Source organism: Trematomus bernacchii, unplaced genomic scaffold, assembly GCF_902827165.1.
Source record: "Trematomus bernacchii unplaced genomic scaffold, fTreBer1.1, whole genome shotgun sequence".
NCBI lineage: Eukaryota > Metazoa > Chordata > Actinopteri > Perciformes > Nototheniidae > Trematomus > Trematomus bernacchii.
In genome coordinates this window covers 5,671,082-5,695,274 of record NW_022987727.1, presented here as the reverse complement: position 1 = coordinate 5,695,274, position 24,193 = coordinate 5,671,082, and the positions used below count along the sequence as shown (strand labels likewise).

The 24,193-nt window shown below is 40.3% G+C and overlaps 1 protein-coding gene across 1 annotated transcript in view; it reads right to left on the bottom strand.

The window, feature by feature from the left end:
- LOC117494385 (thymocyte selection-associated high mobility group box protein TOX-like) overlaps positions 1 to 17,785 on the bottom strand; it is a 71,192-nt gene extending 53,407 nt beyond the window's left edge. Inside the window, 1 exon segment of the mRNA XM_034145280.1 lies at positions 17,199 to 17,785. Coding sequence (XP_034001171.1) covers positions 17,199 to 17,303 — 105 coding nt within the window. The 5' untranslated portion in view covers positions 17,304 to 17,785.
- Between the last annotated feature and the right edge of the window lie 6,408 nt (positions 17,786 to 24,193).

Below are 24,193 nucleotides of genomic sequence, written 5' to 3'. Positions count from 1 at the left end.
AAAGAAATTCAAACAGATGTAAAGGCATAAAAGCCATACAATATTTTTAATACACCAATAAAATGATAAGTCTGAAATGTAAAGAAAAAATAACCAAACAATGTATGTCGCCTGTTGGTCTAGAACAAACAAACCCAGCAAAATCAATTTCCTCCCCCACAGGATGTCCACCGCATGCAAGCGGGTTTTTACGACCACGGCTGAAAGGTGCAAAAACACCAGACATGTTTCAAATAAGCAAAACTATCAATCTGCACTTTTAACAAGCATATAGTGCAAGGTGCACACCGAGTGAATAAAGTCTGAAACATTTATTGGCACGAAGGCAGAAAACAGGAACTGGCTGCTCTCACTCAAACATGTCATGGTAACTCTAGATGAGAAACGACTGATTTAAGGGACACCTTAAACATTTGTTTCCCCTTTTTGAATCCTGAATTCGCAGAAAGATGCACAACAATACTGTATTATTTTCAGCAAACAATTTAATTTAGCAGAAATACAAGGGCAAATGTTTTCTTTTCCTTTCATGTATTGTGACACATTTCTGTCAAGGGAGAAACACCTTCCTGGAGCTAAACAAAAAAATGCCAAAGCAATATCGTGTACAATGATAACTTGCTGCAGGCTGTACAGCATTTCATTAGACTTTAAACAATTAACTCTGTCCGTAAAGACCTGTGATCCTTCCTCTGCGCGGCTGTTTGAGTATGAAAAACAACTCCAGGAAGAACCAGAAAATGTTTCTTTCCCCCGGCTATAAATCATATAGTGGTCTTTTAAAATGATACATTGTAGGAGGAAACTCTTTATATTTTGTGAAGCTCTCAGCCCACACAATACAGTAGGTGCTTTTGAGACCAAGATAAAATGTTTTCAGTGATAACAATAAAACAGCTCTTCTTGGTTCGATGAACCAAACCATCAGCATCTGAAAGGCAGAGATGGGGAGAGAACCAGAGAGAGGGAGAGCACTAATCTCATTACCTTCTCTTCCTGGCATCAGAGAATATTCATTCAAAAATTAAATCTCACATCCCACATTTCATTTTCCATGTAATTAAATCAGTTAAATGTTATAAAAACATGTAAACTCCGTCAATGACTTTGAGCCATTTGCATTTTTAATCAGGCCAGATTAATTCTAATAAGCGAGCTGGGCTAAGGCGATGACAGAGCAGGCCTATTGTGTGTCTGTCACACTCATTTAATTCTGTCATTATGTCCCATATCCTATTATGATAATTGGCTTTTTATTCTCAATCAACAACCAGCCAAAGCTATTAAGTAATAATCTCTGACTAGTGCACGTTTAACCTTACACATTACAAGTTTGCCACCTTAAAAACAACAGTAGGCTGATAAAAGAAGGGAAAAAGAGAAAACTGTGCAAAGCTCTGGCTTATTTATCCTAGCTACTTGCTCCAAATGAAAAATGACTGTCAAGAAGCTGCATGTTGACACTTGGCATAGGGTGTAAAGCAAACACATTAGACGGAGGAAATGGGTATCACCATCTTCCCCCTGCAAGGTAACTAAGCAGAGAAGACGAATGTGTCTGATGTGTTCAGCCATTTCCTCTGCTCCCTCTCTGGGGAGTCACTCGAAAACGAAATCTCTGAAGACACTGGCCCTGCTGTTTAATTGAAAGACACTGCTGCAACAAATAGAAGAAGTGCAAACAGATTACAGCCTGGGAGACGTGCATCAAGCTAAATGTCTCTGGCAGAAAGGCGATGATATTGTGGGTGAAAATCGCAGGCATGCCTAGAGCCAGAGCTTTTCAATAATTTGTTATAAGGGTTGATTAATTAGAGATTGTTTAAGGTTTAGTTACTTTTCGTTGCGGCAGAGCCAATATCTGACTCAGTAGTTGGATCTCAAGATATGGGTTCAATGAAGCTAACGTTGCACTATGTGACTCACAAAACTCTACAGTAGAGTGCTAAATCTACATTTGAAAAGTATAAAAACATATTATAAACTTTTAAATCTCAGCAGGCCATAAGAAAGGCTAACACCTACATGTAACCCTTAAAAATCCAATATAGATACATGGCACTCATACAGTTACACTTTAAACCTGTAAAAATGTTTCTTCTTTCGGGAAATGTTTGCATATACAAGACTCAATTTAGTTTCTCTATTCTTGGACTCTGTAATTATTGTCCTGATATAATTAATTGTATTGTCATTTCAGATCACCCCTCAAAAGAAGGTAAAAGCATTTTCTACATCTGAACGCCTACTTGCAGAGCAGAAAACACCAATTGTAGCCCCAGATTGCTGCCTCAGCAGCATTACCAAAGAGGAGCAGTCACATGCAATGTGCGGAGTTAATGCTAAGATGTAGGACACAGAATGCCATCTAGTCATATCACTGGTCGCCATACACCATGACCTTTGTTGTAAAACATGTGGTCAGAGACATTTTGAACCAAGTCACACGACTGCAGCGGTTAAGTTATGTGGCATTTCTTTGAAATCGTCTAACAGGAAATGTGCATTGAGCTTTTTTTTAGCACCACAATGAGAGTTATCTGACAACCACAATCTAATTGTAATGTTAATGCTTTTCTCATAAGATGAAAACAAATAAAGTGTTAAAGAGTTAGGTAAAATTAATATATCATATATCGTTTTTTTAAGTATGAATCAAATTCCCATAATTGTCTTTAAACATTTATATTTGTTGTTATTCTTTGTTTTTCAGAACATTTATCACCTGATTCAGAAGCATTTGTTAACTCTTAGCTAAGTAGCACAGTCAATAAATCAATTAAATACAATCTATGCATGAACCAACATTTCTTCAATCACACTTTGCAACACTCATAATCATCTGTTAAGCTGGACTAAACAACAAACACTTTTTTTTTCATCTAGAGAAACATTTCTTAATTTTATTTTTTATTTCTCAGGTGCTAAGTTCACTTTATGTGGCCCTTAGGTTAACTTACTTCCCTTTCTCATCCATACAATATTAAACTATCTGTGCTGTTTGTTTTGTGAGAAGCTCGTATGATAATGGAAACAAAATGTCATCCATTCAGTATAGTTCAAAATGTACCGTAAACAAAGGCAGGAAGGCGTGTGGGCTGGAGGGCTTTGTTTCAACAGGAGCCACCCTGCTGAAAATGACAGTTGGACCTTTAATGTTAGCAGATTTTTTACTGGCGACTTTCCTCTCAACAAAATGCTTGTGCAGTCATCTCACTCATATTCTTAACTCTAAAATTAGCCGTGGAGTGCGGCAAGCTGTCAGTGCTGATTCAGTTGGACAGGCACAGCTCGAACGTATTAATTTTCTCGTACAGGAGGAAAGTGCTTTTCCAGGTCTCAGTTCTCCCACTTTGCGTATATCCCTGTGCATTATAGTACTTCAGAGAAGCCAATTTTTATTTATCAGAAGATTTTAGAGAGATTTATCTCCAGCACCATAAGACAGATGCAAAAGAAGAAGAAGAATTGCCTCTCAAACTGTCCAATAATATCCCTTTTAGCGCTCCGTCGACAAGACTTACTTAATAAACCTTTTTATTTCACAGTCAACCTTATGAAAGTGCCTTATGGCCTCACAATTTACATTTTACTCAATAATTATCTGTAAAGGGGACTCAATAAGATTCCTCTTGAGTACACACAAGGTGAGCGTTACTATGGGGACGCAGAAAGCCCCTCTGTGCTCCGTGGTACTGAGGCCTGCTCCATTGTGGCGAGAGACAACAGCTGTCTTTACCTTTGGCAGGCAAACAGCCTCATTAAGGGCAGCCATGTTTGTTTTTGTGCCCGATACCTAGCCCTAAGCAAACACTGCCATATCTCAACTCCACAGCCCTCGCAGTCTCAACATTTCCTTCCCTATTATGAGGGGAGGCCCTGGCACGTTGAGCCTGCGCCTCGTTTTTTTTCTCTTTCCGCGAGCTCTGGCCGAGCTGCCAGCGGCTTTCAAAGAATGCGTGTTTAATTGAGAAATTTAGTAGAGGTTGGAGCTGATGAAATTCTGAAATACAGCTAGCACACAGCTGAGATGCTATGAATGTTGTGTATGTGGTATACACACAATGTATGTCATTATAATGCCTGATATAATGTCACAAGAAAGCCCTCTTTGTTTGTTGTCCCGTGGACTTGATAAAGGCGTCATTATTTGCTCTGCTCACAGCTAACAGTAAAATCTGCAGTGAAAGGTTTCATTCGCATATTTTCTCCTCTCTCAGCACTGTCTGTGGCTTGAGTGACAAGGCAGGTTAAATTCATAACGCTTTGACAAAAATCCCATTTAAAAGGGAAAATGGCATTGAATGTCATTCCATTACTGCAGACGGCAAACATGGGAACACTCGAACCCAGAAGGCATTCACATTAACTTATACAAAACAGCAGAAAGACTATTTTTCTTATAACATATGTACGGCGCTGAAATATTTTCAGCCGAAGCATTTCAAGAGTAGCCTTCCAAAATGTACTCACTTATTTGATTTCATCCCTTTTCACCATTTGTCAAGCCCAAAGTCACAATGCATTGTGAAATGAGTTCTTAATGTGGAGTAATGAGGCTGTCATGGCAAAGCAGTCTCTGCTTGTTTGAATTTGACTCATGTCGTAGATTCAATTAAATCAGCTGAAGTCAACCTGGCCCCAGGCCAGATCGGTAATGGGTGACCTCATTCAAACAATGCTCTGACATATTGAAACAATAAGAGGAAGGGCCTAGAGTCAGTTGCAAAAGCAAACTCCAGTCAAAGCGATAAGGTAGAAAAATTACAGTGAAGTCACCAAAGTGTTTGAAAGATGCATGCCGTCATGTGTCTTCAGGGTTTTAGTTTTTTATCATATTTTTGGTGCCAAAGTGGTTAAATGTCATAGGACAAGTTGGATGGGTGTGTGTGTGTGTGTGTGTGTGTGTGTGTGTGTGTGTGTGTGTGTGTGTGTGTGTGTGTGTGTGTGTGTGTGTGTGTGTGTGTGTGTGTTGCCTATAAAACCACAGTTCTACATGGCAAAAGCAATATTCTACCATAAACAAAAGATAAACATCCCTATTGTCAATATACTAAAGCACATATGCTCTGTGAACTCTGACCCCCATTTCCTTTGCCCATAGTAACTGAAAACAAAATTGCTCCAGCTTCAGAGATAAAACTACCGTACAGATTTTAAACACAGCTGGCCCATCTCTTCTTTCGGAGGTTTACTTACACGTCCTCAGAAGTCTAAACTGATTTATTTGGATATTTAAATGCCTGGAATCTAAATCATGACACAAACACTCCCAAGGCTATGTAAACAACCTTTCCAGTTCCAGTCTTGAGTGGATAACTTGAGTGCCAAGGGCAAAAGCACTTCTCACTTTTGGAAGGGTCTCCACTGTACAGAGTTATTAAAAGAGGGCGCTCCCCAGTTTGTATAAAAGGGAGTAGGTATCACTAAAAGGCGTTTTCTGACTGTACTGTAAATGTACAATCAATTATGTTCCATGTTCTAAGATGCATTTACCATTTATTATGTGTAAATGTACAGTTTGGAAAGACAGAGACATCCTGAGTGCTTTGTAGAATAAACAGAAGAGAGACACAAAATCACAACGGAACATCTTGCTTTGCTCACTCTTGTTTCTCTATTCACCGGGGCCAATAGCGGTTACAGTAAACAGATAAAAGAGCGCACACACACACAGTAACTGCATCTCATTAAGCCGCATTCCCTCTGGCCCTTATTCCATTAGAAATTAAAACTCGGGACAATTAGAGGCAGATTGGTCTCAGCTCAGTGCGCTATAGTCGCACTCTCAAGGCTCCGAGATGACTTAATTACAGGCTCGTCTGAAGACTGTGCGATGGTGCTGTGCTGGAGGAGCACAAAGTGAATACCTGGAGAGAGGGTCAGACACAACAAATTCAATAAATGGCAAATTAACAGCTGAGAGTCAGACAGACGTGTTTTAATGGTGTTGGCTGTGAGAAAGTGTATTTTGTTGCTTATTTTTCATGGTTTTAGGAAGCAACTTTAACAGATGTCAACTTCAGTACTGAGAAATTATAAACAGAATGTCAGTCCAATCATGCTGGCCTGTGATCATTTTTACAAAAGGATACCAGACGGGATGAAGGAGGCTAAAGGTCAAATGTTGGTGAGTTCAGATTTCTCTGGACAAAGCACTCGTTTCCTTGTTTAGGGAACTGTTTGGTACTTTACTCTTATAGCTTTGGTTTAAACTTCCTACAGACGAAAGGGTGCACATATTCAAACTCTATGCCATCTCTAGTGGCCAGGTTGGAAAAAAATGTATGGTGGAGTCTATGGTTGTCATTTAAGCTGAAAATACATGTTTATTTTTAACACAAAACCCTAAGTAATGCAACTTTAATTTAGCATCAAACCCCAATGATGTATCTAATTCTTATTACAGTTTGTTCCCATGAGAGACAGAGTGAGCACAGAGAGCAATGTATTTCATCAAAAATCCTGAAGGAACACAGATAACTAACTTGTTTTTTACATGCTTCATCACTCAGCTTATGACAAGGACACAAAGCACATTTTTCTGTAATTGAACCAACTATAGTTTATGTAACAAATGACCGTTCTGCCCTTCAAGCCAGAGAAAGAGACAGAGAGAGCGATTTGATTGCTCCGTGTACTTGCTCTTGTCACGTGACACCATGTCCCATTACATTATGATGTTGTCATAGGAGGAGAGGAAATGAAATGCCTTGGAGCTGTGTGTGTGTGTGTGTGTGTGTGTGTGTGTGTGTGTGTGTGTGTGTGTGTTTGGATAGTGATTCATAGGTGTAAAAGTGAGTGAGTATATATGACCCTGTGTGTGTGTGTGTGAGTAGTCATGCAGGGATCTAATTTTGTCTGAAACTTGAGCAGTTCTAATTGGCCATCTTGGGATTTTGGTTTTATCACCTCCATCCCATCACAGCACCTATATGCCCACAATGATGTGTTTGTGGTCACGATTTGTAAACAGTTTCAATGGTGTGAAAAAATTACTAAAAGATCACAATGATTAGATGTTTTTACATAATGACATGGCTCTGAAGACAATGATATGTGGATAATTGCAATAAAGTATTGGTTTGTTCATTAGCACATGTACAAATGTAATGGCATACGATGAGAAATGTCTAAAAAGGATTTTAAAAGTGTCATCTTCCGGGCAACACACAAGGGGTTATCTAGAAATTATGGCAGCACAGGTTTTAAACATATTAATGGCATTACAATTGAACATGGTGTGTAAGGTAACGGGGACATTGTTAAAGGTCCGATGACATGCTTTTCTGGTTATTACCCGTCCCCTTATGTGTTATGTAGCTTTTTCTGCATGTAAACGGTCTGCAAAGTCACAAACCCTCAAAGTACACCCTGTAGCGAGTACAACTCTAACACAGAAAAGACCTGTCTATGCTGCCCCAGAACGGAATTTTTTTCTTCCTGGTCTAAGTGACGTAACGACGACCAAATGGACCAATTGGTCCAAATGGACCAATTCGTGGAGCTCCTCACACACACACACTCACTCAGCCTTATCTTTTCTCAGGCTGTGAGTGTGTGGCGAACTGTGTGGCGAACAGCCTGGCTGTGAGTGTATGTGTGTGCTCAGGCTGAGTTCCGCAATGTCTCGCTGTCTCGCAGACCCCACGCAGCAACCAGGAAACGACACCAGTAATACAGCTCACACTCTCCGCTCCTCGATCCTCAAAGGGCGGAGCAGCGAGCCGCTCAACGTCCCGCCAACACGGCACCCAGACCCTACGCAGCATTCTCATCTGTTTGTCATTACTGGTGTCCTTTTCTGGTTGCTAACAAACGCCATTGTAACACATAAACAGTGATGTTCCGCTATAACGGTGGTGGACACATCAGAACATAGTGGGCGAGCTGACCAATCAGAGCACAGTGGGCTCATAGGGAGGGGGGGGCAGGAGCTCCAACAAGCCGTGTAGGACAGAGAGTGAATACACATACTATACAGAGATGCTGTATGAGAAACCAATTTGATTTTGGAACATTGAACAATGTAAATCTATTCTAGTATACCTCAACAATGGAATTATGATCCCATGACATGGGACCTTTAAGTTATTGACAACTATAGCAACCAATTAAACAGGAAACAATACAGATTAAATTAAAAAATACCCAAATCAAATGTATCTCCCTCTTAACAACTTCACTGAGCTGTTTTGCTTTGTCTTTTTTCACCCTAGTTCCTAACTTGCCCATACCTACAAAAAACACTTAGATGCAAATTGAGATAAAGAGCCTCTGGTAGCTGCTAACTACCTCAACTCTTAAAAGCTTTCTAGTTCTGTCGATAATCACCATGCTACTTGAACACTTTGAATATAGCTCAGTTTTGCATTTTGCTACATTTGTATGCAAATGCAATGCATGATGGTATATGAGCTGTTTAAAAGCTTGTTTTTTTTCATGGCTGAACATTATGGACAAATATCCAAAGTACTTTATGTCTTCTGTGTCTAAAATAATTAGCATTTATAAGAAGGTGGACCTGATGAAGTTAATGTGTTAAATGCTACACTTAAAAGTGTATTATATAACGCTGGTGTCTATGACAACACTTATAATTTGTACTCAAAATATTCAAATAGTTTGCACTTTCTTCAATGACTCATAAAGCGCATGCTGTGGGATGAGGTAAGATGGTGTTGAGATGCAGAGGAAATGAATACATACTGTTTCTATATGGTTGGTTTTCATCATTGCTTTCATATCTTCTTTTATGTAAAGGGGGTTTTTAGCTCAAACCACCAGGCGTGACAAAGATTGAAGGGGAAACACTGCATTCAACTCAGTGAGTTTAAACCCGCTTTCATCCATCTTTGCACTCATACAGTTTCTTGTGTCTATGGTGGGCGGTAGCTTGCGTTTTCTCTAAAATGTACCATATTGCAAAAATAATTTTCCACCTGATGTTTAGACCCTTCAATGGAGTTGCTATAATCCAAGGAATTACGTGCGTATAAACATACTCTATCTACACTATTTTACATTTGGAGATAGATGAATCTAGATTCCAAGAAAAGGAAACATTTCTCAGTTTTAAACAATGAAACATTGGGGACATAAGCAATGAAAGAAGCCGTTGTGTTTTTCAACAAGTCACCGTGTCAGTTGAGAATTTCCTTTGTGTGTGTCTCTGTGTTCTGGGATGTTGCATGAATGGGCAGTCAGCATTTAGGGTTCAAAAGAAAACAGCAGCCTGAGCTCCTGTCTGTGTGAAAACCAAGTCTACGGTGCTCTGTATCAAGTGCCATTGTTTTGGTAATAGTAAACCTGGGGCACTTGCCAGGAGGCATTAGTCATTCATCTAACAAGTTCCACAAAGCAAACCACAAAGTGCTCCACTGTCGACTTCCTATTATTGAATTCTGAGCACCCAAGCACGTTTCCAAATATCTTACAGCAAGGTTTACGCTTTCTGATGACTACCTACCTTAAGTATGGCTGCCATGTTTGTTTATTTGTACGTTTCCTTGACAGGAAGCCAGCTCATTTGGAAGCACGTTGTTTTTTTGAGCAAGGGAGAGAATCGAAAAAGAGAAGAAGGGGGGTGGCGGGTGAAGGGCGGATAGGAGGGGATTAGGGCGGAGTGCAAATTTTCAGCAGGCCAGGCGTACGACATGATCTCTAATTACCCACAAAGCACTGTGTAACCCGAGTCACAGATTAGGCTGCATTATCAGGCTTAATAAAACATGATCATCTCTCAGTTTCACTACCTTTCCCTGCCCGGCTGCCACAAACATTTGTTCCTGGTTATGACATTCCCCGGTGCCCTGGATAAGTCGCTGGCCTAACTGTACCTGTTGCTGAATTAAAGTTCAACAAGGTATCTGCAATATCTGGGTGGTAGCACCAAAATAAATTATTTCCAAATCAACCACTTACTTACTTCTTCCAAAAAATGTACCCTATGAAAACAGTTTGCTGTGTGCTCTTTTGATTCTGGGAAGACTGCTGTGTATTTCTTAAACGTCTTTTTTCAATGCTAAATCCTTAACACCTCCATTGTATTCTTGTGGCATCTCAGAGATGGAGTTTTTGAACACCTGGGTAAACAAAACCATGCAACTATAGGCAAAAACATTAAGTATAATTTGAGTTAAATTAACTTTTAAGTCACCCCTATTAAACAAAATGTCAAAAGCACAACACAATGCTACTTCAAGGCTGTCACTTTTATTAAAGTAAAATATCTGAATACTTCCTCCAATCCTCTTTAGGTACCAGCAACACACACCAAATTATGCATACACACATATGCACACACACATTGCTTGGTTCACGTGGGTTGTGCCAGTAAGTGCTGCTTTAGGCTATGGTTTTTCACTACTGTCTACTGTGTTATTAACAATTCTATAAAAAGATATGCTCAAGTTTCCCCTTCCTGTGTGTTGACAACCCTACTCAGCTGCCATGAGGTTGTTGAAGCATTTACAGAAACGAGTCCTCGATAGCATAACACTGTTGACCTTATGTCATAATTTCCAAAATCGTACTTTTCATTCCGTTGTTTGTTTTTCTTAGCGACATCACTCATCGACATGTCTCATGGCCGGCTTGAGACTAAATAGGTCGAGAACAAAAAGAGAGGGCCTCTTGCTCTCGCTCTCCCTTCTTTCTAAACCCACAAGTCTCCTCTAACTTCTCTACCCCCCCTTTCTTTCTTTAGCAACCTCATATCTATTTTTCCTACTGTCCATAAATCGACAGCAAATTCTCAATTTCTCTCTGTTTCAGGTTATTCCCATGTCTTAAATCAGATAAATTGCAAGAATTAAAATCGAAGTACTACCACTAAACTTTCTGTCACTTCTCTCTCTGCCCATTGTAAACGATCATGGGGCTCATCATTAGTTCTCAAAGAGGAAGAATGAGCCACAGTTTGATTACCTCGGTGGCTCTGTGGGCTCTCGCAGTCTCTTCTGACTGAATTGGACGCAGACGATTACAGCCTTACACAGGCAATTATATCTGCCTGCTAAATATGTCACACATAATAAACACATGCTCCTGACAGACAAGGGACCAGGCTAGACGGTCACAGAGGAACAGAGGAAAGAGAGCAAATTCAGGATCATATGGATTTATCAACCTTCTCTTCCTGAATTGGAAACCTGTGGCAGTTCCAATCAATGCATGTCAGTCAGTTAACGAAATAAATCAGCACAGAGATTAGAAGTTAAAGATCTCCTAGTAAATAGCAACCTTTAAAAGGTTTTCTGATTGATAATCTATTTTCCAAAATAATATAAAAATACTCTATATTAAAACTTAAGATGCTGTTTATGTGTTATTTATTATCATTAATTGAACTTGTTATGGGTTCTGTCCCTTCAGGCCGCAGTGCAAACATGGCACCGACACCAGGCCGATAATATTTGTAAAGGATATTCAATGAAAACAAGAGAGGGAAAGAGCCTTAAATCCCTGGCAAGGAGCTTATACCATGGCCCATGGTGTTTGCACAGGACATACCTCAGGAAGCTGGGACAACTGGGAATGTTTGTCCAGCTTCCAGCCTCTTCCATGCATACATACATACATACAGTACATACTGTATGTTCATACTGTATAAACATTCATACATACGTGAGTGGTCAATCTCTCCTGACTTCTGTCCCTAGGTAAATTATCTCTCCCCAGAATGTAATCCACCATATATATGTATGTAAATATAGATATACATACATATATATTTTAACAATTTTTCTTTAAACTCATTAAATGCTTGGCGTATTTCATTTTGGATTGCTAACAGAACATACACTGGACATTCTGTATTCATCTATTAGGGCTGTGATCATTGATTAATTCAATTACTGATTTATCTGTTGATTATTGGATAGTAAAATAAATCATAACAATGTCCAAGGGAAAAAAAGGCAGCAACAGTCATAGTTCAAAGACGTCCCACTTTTTTCTGTCAAGCGACTGATGATTGAAGGCATAATTTCAGCTCTTATACATATAAACTGTAATTGACCCAAAGGCACTTTTACAGTCCAATCCTTCATATGTGTCTACATTTGTTTATCTTCAGTACTGAAACACTGGCTGGGTTCTGTACGAGCGAAGATGTGCAATATCTGTGCTTTATTATATTGCAGCTTTCCTTATCTTCCTCAGGGGGGGGGTTTCTTTGTTTTCCATTTCTTGACAAAATAAAATTGGAGTTACTTGGAGGTCTCGTGTTAAAAACCCATGATAAGAGAGCTCCAAGCTCCAATAATCTTGTCAGTGCAACTGAGCCTAACCCACACAAAAAAAACACAAAACTGCAACAGAAACAATATCTATCTATATCTAGATAGATAGATAGATGAATAAATAGATGTGCTGCTTTATTTGCACATCAATTTCGCCTCGCCGTGACACGTCGTTCCTTCGGAGTGTTTGCAGCCATTAATAAACATAATCAACATTTAACTAAACACCCAGGGGCCTCCTCTGCAGCAGGTGCTGGTGTCGTTTCTTTTTCTTTCTTCTCCCGCCATAAGAATAAGAATGCCATCGCACTGCCCCATGGGAAGGCTCGGGCTGAGTAATGTAAGCACACTACAGTGGGGCGGCTGGTCTTAATTATGGTAACAGACGCTGAGGGGGACGCACTGGTACCCACCAACGAGCCGGTAGCTTAGCACTGCCGGGGCCAATAATTAGCACATGGGTAACTCCCCTACCAAAGCCACTACCACACACATACATTCATACTGTCTTATAACCTACATCACACCAAAACACTGCATTTCAAAATAAAACAAAGACACATGGGGCATTTAAATGGTGAAAAAGCTATCCTTGATACAGTATGTTGTATTACAGCATCATGTGTATGTCCTTATAACAATATCCATGTCCAAAATTCAGTCACAAAAGTAGACACCTTGTGGTTGGTTGGGAAAATTACTTTTTACAGAGAGGTACAAAAAAAATGTAAGGCAAGACATCTCTGTGCCATGTGGTGGCTCTGTGACTCAACCAAGGTCCGAGCCAATATGAAATTATTTCAAATGGTTGGAATCCATATTAAAAATCTCCTCCATGTGTCAGGGCAGGGAGAATATGATTTAGTGGCTGTTTTTGCCCCGCTCGATGTGTGTCGCTGGCCCTTACTGAGGTATGCATGGCCTTCCTCTGCACGGGCTATGAAAGCAATTGTGATTGTGATTCCGTAGTCAGCAAAACGCTTGAATGGCCCCGAGTTAGCATGCACAGGCGCGCACACACACACACTGTGGTTTTATAGGCAACACACACACACACACACACACACACACACACACACACACACACACACACACACACACACACACACACACACACACACACACACACACACACCCACACACACACACACACACACACACACACACACACACACACACACACACACACACACACACACACACACACACACACACACACAGTCCCCATACTGGGCCACTGATTACTTCAACCCATTTGACTCTCTCACTCATCCTTTGATTCTCCCTTTCTGCCTCTCTGTCACATACCACAGAGTTTGTCATTAGCTAATAGCGACAACGCCACTCAACATGAACATACACTACAGCATCACAGAGACCGGTTAATTTGTCGTCCATGCTTAAGTACACAAGGTTCTAAAAATAACCTGTGTACATTTAGCCAAAACCAACAATAAATATGTCTGTGTTTGTTTAGGAGCATATTTCACTTGACCAGTTGATGGAAATATATTAATGCAAAGTAGTCAAACCTTTGCACACTATACACCAGGCAGTCCTGTAATAAAAAATAAAACTGAGATAAGCCATTCAAATGGAGCACATCATACCACAGCTTATCTAAAGGCAGAGCAGACCACCAACTAACAAAGCCAGCTCTTCAGTCATGCCCTATCTAAGCAGATATCAGTTGTTGGGAGGATATATGAGCTGGGTGGGGCCTGAGTGTATAAACACAGGGCTCTCTCTGCACTCTATGCTATTGCTATACTGTATGCAGCACCTCACCCCAGCAGCAGCACTGTTTGATTAAGGTATTCAAATAAAGCAGCAGACACTGTGTGCCCATTTCACAGAGCAAACTAAAGGTGCCGGACATTTACAGTCGCACATGTTGTGTAACGGAAAATGCATCTTTATACTTCAATACAATACATGGTATTTTAGTATTTGCACTGAATGTATGCGTAGTATATGTACCCTGCAGCCTGTAAGGAAGCAGAAGCATTAAAACATATTTGTGTATTACCATCAGAGCACAAAGCTGTTATAATGGTATTATTCTGTGTCATTTCTCCTCGGCTCTGGGAGAACTTCACAGCAGTAAAAGACACACACACACTCACAGTGAAATAAAGTGAGTATTGAAAGCATTGAAGTAGAAATCTTCAGGGTTATTTATTGATCTTTCTGAATCATCTAAATCTGCGCTTGAAGTACTTTCTCTGCTCAATTTATGCATCTCTTTTTAGCGTTCTTCACCTTTTGCTGTTCTGCGATTCTGAACTTATCAGTGATTACAGCACAAACTGATTTGGCAGGCAGAATGATTCATGTTACTTAAGCACTAGTCAGTGACAAATGTTGGCTGAAAAAAGGTTTGCGGTTCCTACAGGCAAGACGGTTTTGTTCATCGTGGACACACTGCCAAGTTAACGGAAATGATTCAAGCAGCATTTATTGTTTACAATAATTATCAGCACAGAGAGGAAGAACACATCCAGAAGAAAGTAGCACATAACTATTAGAAACGAAACAAGCTGCGGCACCAAATGAGCAGTGTGACAACGGCTGAAAACATGACAGCCCTGGAAGTGACATAAACTTGATAATTACTCAAACTATGTTTGTGGCCACGGAAGCATTCAGTGAGTCAGTAGCACACAAAACAGCTTTCCAAGTAAACAGACTATGAAGCTAAAATACCAGCACATGCTCATTTTATCCAATTAAGCCTGTGTGTGAGTCAGATTAACACTGTTAATTTCCCAGCGATAAAAGGAGAGATCTTTTCTCAGGCTGTAAAATTGCTTCTTTTTTTAAACAGGGATACTGGAGCAGCCAGAAATGAGTATAATGGTGATAAATCTCAACATGGTTGCCAAATTGCAACAATGTTACCAAAAGCTTATTTTTATTCAAATCATTTTGACTCTTTTCCAATAATATTATCCCAGAAGAATATTCTCAAGCTAAACTAGAGGCCAACAAAATCAGCCACAAACTAAGATGTCGACATGAATATGCAAAGTAAGCCCATAAAAAACAATTGACCTTAATGCTATGATTAGCCTTTTGCCTCAGCGCTGCTTCAGAAAGAGACTTGGGCAGAATTTGACCAACCAGAGCTGTCAGAGATGATTAAAAGCGAGCAGATATGATCCGTAGATCCTGTGCCTACACCACCCATCACATGTCTCTTTAGTGCCACGGCCAGTTTGACAAGCTTGAGGAGGGGAACTTGACCCTCTGTTAACAGGACACCAAGTGATCCCTGCTGCTCCCGGGCCTCATTTGCATTGCTAGTGAAGGTAGTTAGTGTTACACATGTGATGATAGCAAATTAGACCTCCCTTTGTAGAGAGAGCCCCAAGTCCCTCATGCAAAGGGAGCGGAGAGGTTTCAATAATTCAAATGAACACTTGTAATGTTGAGGGGAGCCACACTTTTGTATCGGTGACAGCAGTTGGTGTCGCTTTCCTTGTGAAAGCACTTTCTATCATTTCATATCTAGTGGCTTTGTTTCCAGGATTCATGCAATGTGGGGATATCGGCATATTCTTGAGATTATCCGAATGCAGGATGATCCTAATTCGTTTGACCTACAAAGACAGCCTGTGAGACAGTTATATGAGCCCATTTGTGTGTCTCAGGTGTACACATGCCTTATCAGTGTTTCATATGAATACACCTTATTTAATCGAATGCTATAGTAGCTAAAACAAATTATCCTGTTTCCTTTTTCTTTCAGTTTTTTGCACTCTTACAAGCTTCCTTCCTGAGCAGTGTTAATTGTAGTGTCATTTTGTATGATCTAAATTGGGAGATGATCTTTTCAGTCAATTACTGAAATGTTCCGTTCGGGTAGAGAGACTTTCCACACGGAGAAAAACAAAACATTCCCTTTCGCTTTCATATACCTGAAAACAATCTATAGGCCTATCTGTGAAAGCAAGCTCCAGAACATCTCCCTCTACAGCAGGTCCAGTTGGTTTATTCAAACACGGTAAGTGACAGCAAAGTCAAATTCTTTCAAAAAAACTGTTTACAATAGTTTTCCTAGTTTTTCCACAGGGTATATATTGTGGTATTGGTAATCATACTTATCATGCTGTGATCTTATTTAACTTTGTGTTTTGTTTTTTTGTATCTCCTATGGCAAAACATTTGTAGTTCCCCAATTATTCTGACATTTATACTAACAGTGTGAGTAATCACTGTTTATATTTCAAAAAAGGATGATTTACATTGTTTTCTATTGTAAAATGTCAGACTACAAAATAGTCATAATGTTGTTTTAAATGCCACCTGCGCACTTGCAATGGAGTCAGTGCAGGTCACAAGCCGAAAGCCGCGGGGTGTCAAAACTGAGAGAAAAGAGTGATACTTTGTACCAGCCAGACTCTGTGGTCTCTACTTACAAAGTAATTAACAGTACATTACTGGCACACATCCATTTAATCGTTGAACTCCCAGCGGAAAACCCATGTAAGCTAAAATAAATGATTGAGAGGGAAGATAATGTTGGAGCAGAGTGGGGCAGTATGGATTCTATACAGCCCCTGGTATTCCACATCGGGTGGGACACTTAATGCCAGCTTTGCGCGGAACACAACTGCACAATCTCACCGGGGAAATAACATAATAACCATGTTGGTTAGAGGAGGGAAAGAAAGTTGGATTTTCTCTCAACAGCAAAATAGAATGATTGCAGGTTTCAGAAAAAGTAACAGTGAATACAAATTATGTGTCCCGTTCAAGCCTAAATTAAAACCAGTCCATCCTAGCTCAGGTCACTTTATTTGCTGACACTTGACATGTTTATGAAGTGTGTGTTTGGGGCAAGTGAATACAAAAACGCATGCATTACGTGATTGTTGCAGGCTAGTATAGAAGGGGACAGGTGAGATATAAAACATGTAAAAGCACGAGGAAACATAGTTTGTTATTTACCTTGTTAGAGTGGTAATAGTCCAAGGAGCTCAGACAACTTGGATCAGTCGGTAGGGAGCATGAACCCACATTAGCCGGGGGCGCAGGATAAAATCTCACGTCCATCTCAGGTTGTGCGAGACTGAAGGCATGAAATCACTTTCAGCGTCTTTGACTCACTATTGTCTCAGCAAACACACAACGCCGAAGCAGGAGAGACAAAAAAAGAAGTGGGGGAGTTTTACTCGGTTCACTCTTCCCTCACATCCGTTCGCGGCCGAACTTCGGCACCAACTCTGGTGGAGATGCGCAGTCCTCCTCTCAGCGCCGGGATGACAAACACTCACTCACTCCGACCGGAGAGCGCAAATATCACGAAAACACACGTGTTTGCAAAACTATCCCGATGTTCAACAACAAATAAAAGCAAACCTCCAACTAATATATTCTCTTGTTTAAAGATATTCTACTACGGCTGGATAAATGTGCAGCCTCTGTGTTCCCACTACTGCTCTCAGGAGTCCATACAGGCTTTGTTATGGAGGTGCATATTCTTGCATTGGTTCCAGTACAGAAGTGGTCGGACTTCCCTCTGCCATGCGACCTCTGCCGATAATACACGGGAAAGAGGAACGGAGGGAAAGGGGGAGGGGAGAGTGGTGGCTGCCTTGGCAACCGCTCTCCTTTCTGCAACTGCGCGCTTCTGATTAGCTGCAAATGTAGTAGTGTGCACGGACGTGCATTATAAAGCGCACTCTGCCTCCATCAGTGCTTCATAAAGGCTTCCATTTGGACTGTTGTGCCAAGACTGATGGGATGTGGCTGCACATATTCTCTCTGTAGTTCGACCATGTTTTTATGTCTTTCTATTTATTTGCTTTTTGGCTAAGAAGTGAACCTGTTTAATGTATCCTTTTAATATCACCTGATTATACAAAACCCTATCACAGCTTATTTCCCAAGGCAGTGAGCAAAATTCACTTAGATAGGCCTCTCTAATTTTACCGTAATGCCTTTGAATGGTAACAGTGACTAAACTCTCCTAGATAGTTTAGTTTATAAATCCAGTGTTGTTTGGTTGCTTTTAAAATACATTTCAATAATCATAAGGTTGTTTTTGTCTCCAGCAGTGCTTAAAGTTGAGTGTTATTTTGATGTGCACAAAACAAGAAAACATCAAATTAAAGCTGTTTAACTCACCTAGAAATGCAGAGCAGGGAACAATGCTCACTTTTAAGGATGGGTGAAAGATTGTACTGGAATATGTACAAGGAGGTTTAATCTTATATTGCCATACAGTTGCAAATGTGTGCGGAGAGACGCTGGGGCTGTGAGAGCTGCCTCTGACAGCCCACTGAATGTGATGGATAGCACACCCTTGCCCTGTGATGTGCATGCACATTTGATGTTGAAATGGCCTATCCATGGGACCATTGTCTTTCAATCATGTCAAGGCAAAGTACAGAACAGAGCACATTTTCTGCTGCCTGGCGTTATTACTATGCCACAGTTTACAGCACAATCCATACACCCTGCCTGCACACACATATTCTTTATTCTCCTGATGTTGTTCTGTTTAAAGATTTGATCTGGCCTTTTTAGGATTAGAAAAGGTGATAATATATCCACTTTATCACTCCTACAGTTTTGCAGGCAGGCTTTCATTAGGTAAATGTAACACTGAGAGGGGTACAATTGTTTTTACACAAACCTTGACAGAAGCATCTGCCCACTGCTGCAGCTCTTGTGTTCCCAACCTTCACACATGTAAAAAGCTGGTTATTATTTCAGCAGGTCTATTATGTTACAGTGAAACCTCTTCTTTACCCTTTTTTCTTCATACAGTGGGGGCCATCGCTGTTAGGCACAGGCTGCCACTCTCCCAGGCCCGGCACTCAGAGGGTTAACCACATGGCCCGGTGCCATGGCTTCATGGGAATGGAATGTGGAGTGCTGTGTGTGCAGGGCTCTTTTCCCAGCATCCCTCACTGCCCAGGCGCATGCTAATGATCAGTATTATTGAGGCACAATTGATGGGCTAGCAACCAAACAAGAGAAACTAATTACTACTAAGGCTTTATTGTCCTTTAATTACTGAAGCTCTATGGCAATTAGTGCTGCACAAAGACACAGCCCTACTTTAATCTCAAATAAAATGTGATGCAGATGAAATTTTTTGGAAGATGAAAGGTAGATAAGATAATTTGGCTTTCGGTTCGTTCAGCAGAAACGACGGCTGATTTGAGAAAAGCGTGGGAGAACAAAAGAACTGCTGAGGGTTGTGCTAATTTAAACCGAAAATCATCTCAAAACAGAATCTGCACGTGATATTTCTGTGACCTTGGATAGATACATTTGAAAAAAAAAGTGAATGCTGAACATCTCTTTCCCAAAAGTTACAGCTTTCAGTTTGTGATGTTACTTCTTACTTGCTACCCCTTTCCCTCAACCTATCCTAAGGGAGTGCATGTACGTAGACACGTTAGTTTAGCTGCTATAGGCTTAGACTGTCAGGGGACATCTTACTTCTTCCTTCTGTCTGTCTGTACCTGTGTACTCTCATGTTCCGAATAACCCAGCTTCCCCCAAATTTCTTTTTGGTGTCTATCTACGACGGGATCCTGAGTCATGGCTGATCCTGTTGCTGCGGTCCTGTGTCCTAGATCCTGAATCATGTGTCCTGGATCCTGCATCCTGAGTCCTGGATCCGGAGTCCTGGATCCTGAGTCCTGGATCCTTAGTCCTGGATCCTGTGTCCTGGATCCTCTATCCTGAGTTCTGGATTTGAGTCCTGGACTTCGAGTCGTGGCTGAACCTATCGCTGTGGTCCTGCCTGACTCTCATCATACTACTTCCCTGATGGCTCCCACAGGATTATGGACATCCTCGAGGATTCATCTTCTTATTATAGACACATGCATTTCCAAACATTTTGTCTACCTATACTGTAAAATGTATTATCTCTTCGATTTACACACGGCATCTATTGCACGTCTTTCCGTCCTGGGAGAGGGATCCCTCCTCTGTTGCTCTCCCTGAGGTTTCTCCCATGTTCCCCTTTAAACTGTGGGGTTTCTCTGGAAGTTTTTCCTTGTACGATGTGAGGGTGTAAGGACAGAGGGTGTCGTATTGTCATACTGATATTCTGTACAAACTGTGAAGTCCACTGAGACAAATGTAACATTTGTGATATTGGGCTATATAAATAAATATTGATTGATGATTGATTGATTGATTGATTGATTGATTGATGTCATAAAAAAAGACTACCTTCACAATGAAGAAATGTGAAGAGTCGCTGCTGATTGCTTTTCACCCACTTCAGGTTCATTTGATACTACAGAGCTAAGCTGTACCTATAGTGGCTGTGTACATTCCTTAGAGAATAGTATATACATTAAATGGAAAATGAAGTTTCTCAATCTGACTGTATTCACTTGAACATTACTGTGATTTTTAAAGCCATTATCTCAGGTTAAAACGCAATGGAAAACTCTGTCTCATTGTTTAACTTTTTCAGTTTGTAAATCTTTTCCATGATTCCTGATTTGTGCATCATTTTAGCACATTTAGTAATAACCGTATGTAGCTTGAAGTCTAATATGATCCTGTATTGCTAGGCTCTATGCAGAACATTCATAAACAATTATGACGATTATTCACACTCAAAATCAATTCATTAATTGCCCCTTTAAGTCTCTCTATACAGTATATATAATATATACAATGGTAGAGGCATAATTGCTGATCAGTATGATTGCCAGCCCCTCAAACACAAAGCATTGTGGATTGCTTTTCTAAAAGCCTATCCTGAGCTATAGCTATTTAATAATACAACCAACCAAACAAAAATACCTATTAGTCATTAATGGCTAAAATAAAATAAGCGGTTGTAACAACTTCTAGATGGTGTCACTAATGGATTAATTAGAACAGTTGCAAATATCTCTTAATAATGAAACCTAAAACTATAGACCAAAAACTAATGGCAGAGGAAAACAGAGAGCATAACAATGAAAATAATAACCAAAGAGAGGTTAAAGTCAACGCTGGTACTTTGTGTTTTTCTTCACAATTTTAACTTTGCTCAGTGACAATTGGGGAGCTACACAAGTAATTTATAAATGTGTTTATCTACATGTTGCAGAGGCAGTGGCACAACAAAGTCCATGTTACAGACGTATACATTTAAAATGTTTTTTTAAATGTATTTTTATGACTCACATGTGATGAAGTAATGGCAAACTTATTTACATTTTGAGTTTCTGGCTTGTTTTTTGTTAGAGCTTTTATTTGTGGCATTTTGCATACTTTTGACTACACATATACTTATGTTTATGATGTGATTAAATACAAAATAGCAAACAGATGGACAGTAAATCCCGTAAGTGTTGACAGAAGATTTAAATACCAGAATATGTTTCTCTGAACTCAGCTTTGTTCCTGATGTACACCCCACCCACACAAGTGCAGGACATGTTGTCTAGCATTCACCTTTTCATGCAAACAGCTTTGGTAAGGTACATGCAACTAACTCACTGTGAATATTTTGTTATCTATCATTCGCATATTATATGATTGTAAGTTAATTAATGTTACAACAACTTGCTGCTGGCGCAAAAAGGTACATTCGTTTTGAGTGGATTTAGGTAAAAGTGTACATGGAGAGACCTCCCTACTTTAAAAACAAATAATTTAAATCTCAGAAATCACCTTAAGGAAATTTGAGGAGATTTCTTTGGCCCATCATGCTGACCTTTGACCCCTGTGCCAGGTTGCCCTGACCCCGCTGGTCTCAGCAGGGCATGGGAACCAGCGGTGTGTCCCGAGTGTGTCAACAATCTTGACCAAGTGCACAAACAGCGGTTAAGATAATGATTCTGGGATCATTCATTTCCTCAAGGGCAGTAGTTGTAATTTTGTATCTATAGTGAGAGTGATTTTGGCCGTGGTGTTACAGCCTGAAACATAAGCCAGCCTATTCTCTCTCCTAGATTTCTATTGGAATATATGCAGTGATCCTATAATGTGCTCAATGCAGCTCTGCAGACAAGGAGGTCATGACCTAGTTTCCCCAAAGGTCAGCAACCCCACTCTGTAGCAGGACTTTAAGCCTCTGACATCTGAACCACTAAAAGATTATGTCCATGTGTGGTTTTTTTCTTGCTTTATGCCATACATGGAAAATGCTGACTTCCTTATATAAGTCAGAAACAGTACAGTACGCCTGAATATCTCAGCTTGCAGTGAAGAAAAATGCCAGGGTATGATATGACTGACTTCCTGTCCTCATTGTGTCATACACCTTGCAAATCACCCTGAAGCATAATTAAGGAAAATCACCACAGGGCTAACATGCATTGCCTGCTTGATTTGGTTAAAGAGACATGTATACCTTTCCCCTCTGCATAGAGGCTGCAGGAAGACAGAGAAGCTCAGTGAGAAAGAGAGCAGACTTGTCAGTCCGACCACGTTTCATTTAGCACTTCATTTCAAGGAAATTCTAGAGAGTCTTCTAATTGCCTATAGCATTTCAGCTCTCATTTGGGGAAGAATGTATTGCAGTCTGCAGGAGCTTAGCTCAGTGTTTTCATATCATTAAAAAGGCCAACATTTGCACATGGTGATAATGTCAAGTGAAAGTTTCATATTCTGGACCTTGTGGAAAAGTAAGCAGGGTTTGTGTAGGTTTTACTGGCTGTGTTAGGTTTGTGCCATCCAATAAAGTCAATCACATTTGCACAGGATCTTTTTTGTCGCATTTTGGATGCAATTGATCTCATGCATATGACCAGGGGCGGTTCTAGGGGGGGCCAGGGGGTGCCAGTGCCCCCCTAACACTGACTTTGGACCCCCCTGTGGCCCCCCTAAAAATGAAAAAAAATGAAAAGTTTATGATTAAACGATTTCTAGGCTGACAGAATAGGCGGAACTAACGATATGTGTCATTCTAGTCGCACACATTGGAGCAGGGGTCTCCAACACGTCGATCGCGAGCTACCGGTAGCTCGCAAGCCCTCAATAAATAGCTCGCCAAGCAAATCCAAAATGTAAAAATACACACAAAAAAAAAGGAAATGTAATTAAAAGAATCACTCTATGCATAAACGAAACCTCAATCATAGCGAACTCTATCTATATATCTATATATCTAACACCCCTCCTCCCCCAACCCCCCACAATGAATATTGACCAATCACGTTCTTGCTTGATTTGCGGGACCAGCGTTGCAATCGGGAAGAAAAGCAATGTGGAGCGGCACTGCACACTTCATAAGGAGTTTGATTTTCCTTCTGGCAGAATCTACACAACACATCAGCCCCATTGAACAGCCTAGTCGTGCCAGCCTATACAGCACATGAGGGGCAGAGTGTTACTGTGTGTGTGCTGCAACTTGCATATATATATATTTATTGCACTTGACGCACACATACGCAATTTTTTAACGCAAGCCGTCATCGCCACGGAGGAGCACACAGCCTCTGTGAGCGAGCGAGACAGAGAGAGAGAGAGCTAGAGAGAGAGAGAGAGAGAGAGAGAGAGAGAGAGCTAGAGAGCACACCTTTATCTATTTAATATAGCTGTAAAAAATAAAGTAAGAAATCATTCCAATGTGTATATAGGACAGTAAAAAAAAGAAAAACAGTTTAAAAGGGGAGTGATTAGTCAAATATGCATAAATAAAAAGAAAGAAGCTAACTAGGTAACATAAGATAAGAATAAACAAGTTTAAATGAATTGTTATTGGTTGTGATCATATTCTAAAGATGTGTTGATTATTGAAAAGTATACAGCTCCTTTTCATATCAGTGTTGAGAGCTGTATCCATCAATGCATTTTGTGCTCAAAGTGCACCAGATTGATGCTTTTAACTTCAACATTGACATGCCCCCGGACCCCCCTAGAGGAGGTGAGGTCCACCCCCAAATAAAGCAGGTTAAAATAATTAAATTGCATACATTTTCTTTTAGTAAACACTGAAAACAGGTCCCACAGACCCAAACAGCACACAAAGG